This window comes from Cydia fagiglandana, chromosome 5 (genome assembly GCF_963556715.1).
Source record: "Cydia fagiglandana chromosome 5, ilCydFagi1.1, whole genome shotgun sequence".
NCBI classification, from domain to species: Eukaryota; Metazoa; Arthropoda; class Insecta; order Lepidoptera; family Tortricidae; genus Cydia; species Cydia fagiglandana.
Window position 1 is genome coordinate 17966529 of NC_085936.1, and position 8213 is coordinate 17974741.

The 8213-nt window shown below is 33.8% G+C and overlaps 1 protein-coding gene across 1 annotated transcript; it reads right to left on the reverse strand.

Annotated features, from left to right (window-relative positions):
- Nucleotides 1-512: 512 nt before the first annotated feature.
- Nucleotides 513-7868, reverse strand: LOC134664605 (slit homolog 1 protein-like). Its single transcript, XM_063521335.1, has 5 exons — nucleotides 7537-7868; nucleotides 5757-5967; nucleotides 2132-5266; nucleotides 1797-2053; nucleotides 513-1419 (listed from the first exon to the last, which is right to left on the reverse strand). The coding sequence occupies exons 2-5, from the start codon at nucleotides 5917-5919 to the stop codon at nucleotides 874-876; spliced, it is 4101 nt and encodes a 1366-aa protein (XP_063377405.1). The 5' UTR covers nucleotides 5920-5967; nucleotides 7537-7868; the 3' UTR covers nucleotides 513-873.
- Nucleotides 7869-8213: the final 345 nt, after the last annotated feature.

The window sequence follows — 8213 nt, forward strand, 5'->3', positions numbered from 1 at the left end:
GCATTACGTTATCTCAGGAGACCCACTGTCGCGACCGCATTAGTATCAATACTGCAGTGCTGCATTAGCACATTTCTCTAGGGAACAACACTTAATACGATTGTGATGACTCCCTTAGAGATATATTGCTGACACCAAGTAGACATTGACGTGTTAGACGATTGTAATTTACCTATATGTATCGGATATTAAAAAAAAGCGAGGGCAGAGCGATTTTCAACGCATAAACATTTTTCACTTTAATTTTATAATGATACAGCAAGATCAGTGTTTTTTTATAAACATGGTAATATAAAGATGGATATAAACAAGCAGATATTTTGTTTATCCAACAATGTGATTTGTTGGATAAACAAAAAGTCAAATCCTCTTTATTTGTTTTTAGGTATTTACCAAAGCCTGTAGGTACCAGTATTATAACTGCTACAAATATGATGTTTAATTTACTCTCAGAAATGTAATACTTATGTTAAGGCGTTTCATAACATATAATATAAGAAATAAAATTCTTGTAGGTATTTTTGCATTTAATTGTGACTAGAGTAACAGTCTATTAAACATTATATGTCAACAAATAATTTATACAAATAAAGTTCAACTGCCAACGACAAAAGTGCCTACTCTAGTAACTAAAATAATTGTATAATCAACTACCTATCTATCTATTGGTACCTATTAAATACTATGAAATAAGGTAATCTATATTATAAGTAGAATGTAGCACTTTCTAAGCAACTACTGATAGAATATAATTAAATTTAGAATTGATTGATCCTCTTTATAGTTACAAATTGTATAATATCTGATCTATAAATCTAAATAACTATTTACTATCATACTATTCGGGAATAGAATTAAAAGGTGGTCTAGTATTTATTTCTTATTTTTTCCCATTCCTAATAAAATATTATCAGTAGAAGCTGTAGTTGAATCTTGAATAATATCTTCCTTGCTGTGAATTGAATGAAAGTCATTCATTTCAGACCAATTAGGGTCGGATTTTGCAATACGTTTCCTTTCTTTAATTTTCGTGTATAAAAGAATGGAGACCATTATAAAGAATACAATGCAGCCTAGTGAACAGCCTACGATTAAACCCATTCGGCGATTAAGAATTAAGGTAATGTCAAATACTTTGCGATGTCTCGTTTTTATTGATACTGGTTTTCTGAAAGTGTTGAAGGATAGGCACTCGCTGGAAGGCGATCGCATGAGTATAGCCTCGGCGACGTCCTGTGTCAGTCTGGCGGTGAGGTTCGTGTCCACATTTGTAGTCCCATTTAACTCAGATTTAATTTCGAAATCGAGAAGGGGAGGCTCATCGTGTAGCGTGATAACGCACACTACATAGTTTACATTTGGTGCAAGATCCGGTATGTGAAAGGACACTTCAGTTTTCTCTAAGTACTTCGATTTTACCTGAAGATACAACCAGTCATTAATAAAAATATAAATCTCTGAGAAAACAATGTTATCATTATAACGGTTTCTGCTATTTAAATGTTAATATTCTTTTTCCAAAATTACCAGTTTTAGTCCGGAATGCAGATTTTTTTCGAGAAAAACTGGAATTTCGAGTACGTTAAAAACTAATGAATTTAGATCCTTGGCTGACGGCCTCAAATCATTGCAAATGAGCTCCAAATTAACCCCTTTCAAGGAATAGTCAAGTTATTAGTCAACCTGTATGTAGGTACTTTTTGTTGTTGAATAAAAGTTGAATATAACACGACATGGTTAGATTAGAATATATACATACTCGTACATTAGCAAAATGACAGCCGAGAAATACTTACATCAGATTGAATATCTTCGCTGTAATAAATTATTTGTAGTGCTTTTATGGCCGTACGATTTCTGATAAACCACGAGACGGATACGGAGTTATCTTTATGTTTGTCGACAGAGAGCTGCGATATTATTGGGACGTCACATTTTTCCTTGGGATATTCGTTATGAATACACGTTACTGCTTTAGATTTTATTATTTTAGGGTGATCTTGTATCCAAACCCATGTATTGTCCCGTTCGCAGTTGCATATTAAATGGTTATCTGAAATAAAAACTTAAATTAGTCGGCTGAATATTTATTACAAACTACGTAATAAAAAGGAATAAAGTTAGTAAGTACCTTGTATATCAATATCTTGCACGTGATTTTCTACCGATACCAACAATTCCAAAGAAAGCATTTGAAGTTTGTTATGAGAGAAATCTATCTGTACAATTTTATTCAAATTCCTAAAAGCTGTCGCCGAAACATATTTTATATTATTGTAGCCTAAGAACAATACAGTAAGTTCTTTCAAGTGAACTAAATCCTCATTCAGTATATTTTGTAGTTTATTGTGAGATAAATCTAAAAGCTTCAGATTCCCTAAATCTTCGGAGAAAGATTCTATTGACTCGATGTTATTGTTGGACAAGCATATCGATCGCAATTTTAGTAAACCACGAAAATGACTACTTTTTATTTGAGAAATTTTATTAAAACTCATATCCAAAGTTTCTAAGTAAGATAATTTTGAAAACGGACTCACTGTTAAACGTCTAATTTTATTGTAATTCAAGTAAAGATGTTGTAAGCTGCTAAATCTATCAAATTTAATATCATCTATATTTGAAATGTTAGTCGCGCTTATGTGTAATTCATATACATTGGCTATTAAGGCATTGTTATCAGATTTATTGGAAGCGGTCCAAGAAACGGCGGGGTTATTGCTAAGATCAATGTTTATCAGTGCTATGCCGGACTTCTTAAAGGATGACAGAAAATCGAACTTTACTATGTTGTTACCGGAAATGTTAACATTCTGCAAATTCGGAAACAGCTCGAACATAATAAGAGGCAAGTGCTCTAGTTTATTACTACTAAAATCTAAAGATACCAAGTCATTGAATGTAACCCTCTTTTTCGCTGTAACAGATTTAATTTCATTCTTTCTCAAAATCAAATATTTAAGATTAGTTAACTTTTCGAATCCGCTTATTTCGACCTTTGGCAAAAGATTATCTGAAATGTCTAAATTTTCAAGATTCGTTAAATTATGGATTGTATTGTACGGAACCGAATCTAAGAAATTATTACTAATATTTAAGTCTGAAACTGTGTTATGCAATTCAAAGAGTGTTGACGGTATTGTACTGATAATGTTTTGAGCTAGATTCAACCTTGAAAGTTTTTTATTGTATTTAAAAGTACCCTGAAAAATATGCTCAATATTACAATGCTCCAATAACAAGACTTCTAAAAGTGGCAGGAGGGAAAATGATTCTAGTGGTAAAAAGTCTAGAACATTGAAAGAGAGCGACAGATATTTTAACCCTGGAACTTCAATGGAAAGCAAGTCTCCTGATTTTAATGAATTATTTTTAAGAGATAGAGTCTTGAGGTTATTCAAACCCTGGAAAGTTTCGTTTTCTATTAACTGTATTTCACAGCTGTCTAAGTATAGCGAGCTTAAAGGTAGACCCTGCTGAAACATATTTTTATGCAACATTCTTATGGAATTGAACGACAAGTTGAGGCTTCTCAACTTTTTCAATGCATGAAAGGCCATGTCGAAGACCGATGAAATTTTATTATTTGAAAGATCTAAATCTTCTAACTCAGTCAAACCGAAAAACGTAAAGTTTGTTATGTTCCTTAATAGATTATGTTTTAAATCTAGTTTTCGCGTTGAATTCAAATATTGGAATGAGTAGTCTTCTATAAAGGAAAGTTCATTGTTCCCTAAGTCAATGTGTGTAAGATAAGTCAAATTTTGTAAGGTATTTCTTCTCAAAAACTTTATATGGTTGTGTTTTAAATGTAACTTGTTTAGCTTCTTTTGAGAATGAAACATAAAATTATTGATTCCAGGAAGAGAGTTATAATCTAAGTATAATTTTAGTAGATTTGAATTTATTTTAGGCAGAATATCATTTAAGTCTATCAAGTAATTATTATTGAGGCTAAGGTATTTTAATCTACTCATATGAATAAATGTTCCCGGTTCGATAAAGTTTATTTCATTATGATCCAAATGAATTTCTTCAACCATTAAGGATTCTACAAATTGGTATTTTGTAATCGTTGTAAGCTTATTATTGTTCAGTCTGATTTCATTCAGACTTGCTAAGGACCCTAATGTGCTGTTATCTATATTGAGAAATTTGTTATTGTCTAATCTTAATTTCACTATATTCTTATTATTCCTAAAAATATCATGTGGCACTTTATTCAAATAGTTAAATTCTAATTGTAGCTTAGCAAGATTAAGTAAATTACTAAAACTCTCACTATGAATATTGCTTATGCAATTGTCATCTAAATGTATTATACTTATATTAGTTGAATTCAGAAAAGAATCTATTGGCACATCTAGAATATTATTATGACTCAAGACAACCTCACTAAGAGATAACAAGTTGCAAAATAGACCATGGATGTGGTGTAAATGGTTATAGCTCAGTTCTATAAAGCGAAGTTTTTTATTATTCTCAAAAAGATCGGGGGACAAAAATTTTAATCTATTATGGCTCAAATCAATCGACTCTAAATTAACTAAGGACTGAAAGGCTCGGTAATGTATACTATGAATAAAATTAAAATGAAAAGACAATATTTTGAGGGACGGACTAAATTTGAGACAGTCTTCCGAAATAAATTCAAAATTATTAGAATTCAAGTCTAGAAACTCCAGCGAGATTAAATCCGAATCCTCAACGACGGGGAAAAAAGACATTTCATTCCAAGCTAGCCTTAAAGAGCGCAGATGTCTCAACTTCGCCACCGACGCTATTGGGAATGTTGTGAGGTTGTTTTCGCTCAAATCAATTTCCGAGAGAGAAAGTTCTAAACTAGAAAAGGCTGATTCCGATATATCACGTATCATATTTCCTTTCATATTCAATTTCATTAGCGGAAGACCGTAAAAGCTATAGCTGGGTATATCTTCGATATAATTAAAAGTTAGGTCCACGGATATGAGCTTTAGGAGGCCAGAGAAAACTTTTTGTGGCATGAACTTTAGCTTGCTCGACACGATGCTTAGCGTTTCAAGGCACTTCCTCAGCGGCATGAATGTGTCGTCACCGATATCTCTAATGCTAGTCCTCGATATGTGTATGTGTTTAATGCACACTCCTTGAGGTATAAAGTGAGCCCCTAAACTCTCTTCGTTGTCATCGAGATCGTAAATCGACAGGGAGTGGATGTGCGACATAAGTTTCAATGCATTTTTAACATCTTTCAAAACGGTGTCTTGGCAGTCGAGAAATACACCTGCAAAATAAAATATTTTTAGTATATCGTAGTTCACAAAAATAAAGCTCGATTTATAGTTCAGCAAGTGCAAAATAAATTATTCCGAACAGAATTAAGAATTTACAGCGCATGATACGAACTTTTATAGAATAAAGCATATATTATGTATGTAACATGTTTGTAATTATTTAAAGAAAAAGCTTTGCATACCTACATTAAATAAATAGAGACAGTTTTAATATATTATACTAAGTATTCACTTATACTAAATAATATAATGCCGTATGAGTAATGTCAAAGCAACGTACTTATAATGTAAAAGTCAAAACAAAATAATTATATATTCCACGAAAAGTTCAGTATAGAATTTATACACACTGAAGAATAAATTATTAACAGTTTTCTCTTCCAAGTATAATAACAATGTAACCGTAGTTATTCCAACTGTAAAAATAATTACGAAACAACGGGAGTATAAAGTATTACGGGGTCAATAAAAAAGTCTCACCGTCCTCAAAGGTATAGCACGAGCATTTGTTACCCCTCATTAAGTCGGGGCACGCCATGGTATTCTGCCCTCGCGAAACGGAGGGTAGAACCAACAGTAATGAAATAATTTGCAAAATATCACGATCATTTTTCTTCGTCTTGAAGCATAAAATCTTTTTCATAGTTTCATTATTGAATGTTTTTTACATTCCATTGAACATTTTGTTTACCTGAAAAATAATGTGCGGCTAAGTCAAGTTGTCAAAACCAAAGTTAAGTTGTCTCACTGCCTGATTAGGACTTTAAGATACGTGAAATATAACGTCTAGATACGATATGGATTAGATATGTCAGTGTCAAAAGTGACGTATCTTAAAGTTCGAATCAGGCCGTTAGGGCCACTTGCGCGTTGGGTTACCCAACTAACTCGAAGTTGACCGTATACATGGTAAAACTGTACCGTATAAACGGTTAACCCTGAGTTAGTTAGCTAACCCTGGAGCGCGCAAGTGGCCCAATATATTCACAGGGAGCCACGATAATAATGGTATACATCAACAAACGCCAAACGAAAAGAAAAAATGTATCGGGATGATAGCTGCAATGAAAAGTCACGTGACTTTAGTCACTTTTTAAGTTTAGGTGTATTGGCGTTTTCTATTAACGATTGTTATCTCAGCTCGGCCCACACGTACACGTAGTTAACCACTAATTTAATGTTTTATATTTACTTAATTATTTGTGAATTAAAATTCTCCCAGTATAAATTAACAACTACACTAATGCCATATTCAGATTTTATATAAGATACCAATCTTAAATAAGCCTTAAATTATCTTAATCACTAGACTATTTTAGGGAAAGGTACCTTTTGAAATCATATTTTAAAGTCTGAATGTGCCTCCCGAACTCTGTCGCCCGTTACTTTAGTGACAGATGCTATCTACATCACCACCCATAACCAGCGTAAAAGACATTCGAAAACTCATTTAGTTAAAATTTATCTTCCAATGTCACTTCCGGTTGTTATATTTGTATTTTTGTTGCGGCAGAAATGATGACCGAGTCACGTGTTCGAGTAAGTAAGGCGGCGAATAGTCTATAGTTTCACTATTCGCAATATGACCAGCTGCAGCGAAATTTCTCTCTCTGGTGGCTCTGTGCTTCTCTCTCGCACTTAAATACTCAAGATCAGATGAGATGCGCTGAGACTAATATCAGATCAGGAACGAATTTAATAATGTTGGAACGCATTTACCTACTGGTCTCTATGCAGATGTTTTGTATTAAGCGATAAAACCATGACTATACATTATTTTGGAATTTCAGAGCCACGATAAAATTCTCGCGACACGAAATATAGTAAAATGAAGTCACTACACAAACATGACTAAAAATATTGGCCGTTATTCTGTCTTCTGAGAATTGTATTTCTTTGCACATACGATTCAACAATATTTTTGCAGTAATTGACTAAATTATAAATTCACTGTCAATATAAATCGCTGTCGAATTTCACTTTAATATCTATCACTTGAGAAGCTAGTTCGAAAAGTGGCTTAAATTGTCAATCTTTCTTTGGAAATACCCAAGATAATAAATCGTCTTTCAACTTTTGGACGCGATGTTTTATTTTTAAGGTAGGCTTACACATTTTTGCACTGACAAAATATAATTAAATTACGTATGTATTTAAAGCTTTATGAAAACTCTTCACACTTTATTCTTTTATCCACCACATTAGCCGCAAGATCAATAACCGACGTCAACTTAATCGAAAAATTATTTAAAGGACTCACCTGTCAAGGCCTTTGCGCCGACACGCATCCGACTGCAGCTAATTGCGAATAGATGTTATATCTATCGCGTTAAGGTCCATTTTCGCGACCCGCCCGCCGGCCGCTCAAAGTGCGCCTGTCCGTCGTACACGCGTTTTTATAAGGTTAATTAAATAATTTGAGGGGTTAGTTGTGACTAGGGATTTAGTAATTGTGTTTAGCGCAACAGTGTACGCTTGAGGTCATTAGAAGGCTCGGGTGAAGACTGCCGCTGGCGCGGCGGCGCGCGCTCGCTAGGTCACCGCTCGTTGCGGCAGCGGCACCCCCGACCCACTATTATTATACTTTTATGACGAATCGGATTTCGTAACACCCGGCTTTGCCAGCGATACCGACCCGAGAGTTTATCTTGTGCTAACGAATTATTAATGTGACGCTGTGTTGGCTTTACATTTGTAATGATGTTATGTTTTTATTTCAGGTTATACGTGCGATGAAAAGGTGAGTTGAGTAAGTAAATGCATTTGCTTTTAGAGTACAATATATATATAATAATATACCCTTTATGGCACACCTCACATAGTTTACAATAATGTACAGTAACATAAACAAAGAATTGCATAGAGGTAACAACAGGCGATCTTATTGCTTAAGAGCGATCTCTTCCAGACAACCTTCGGGTATATCGGAGACGAATT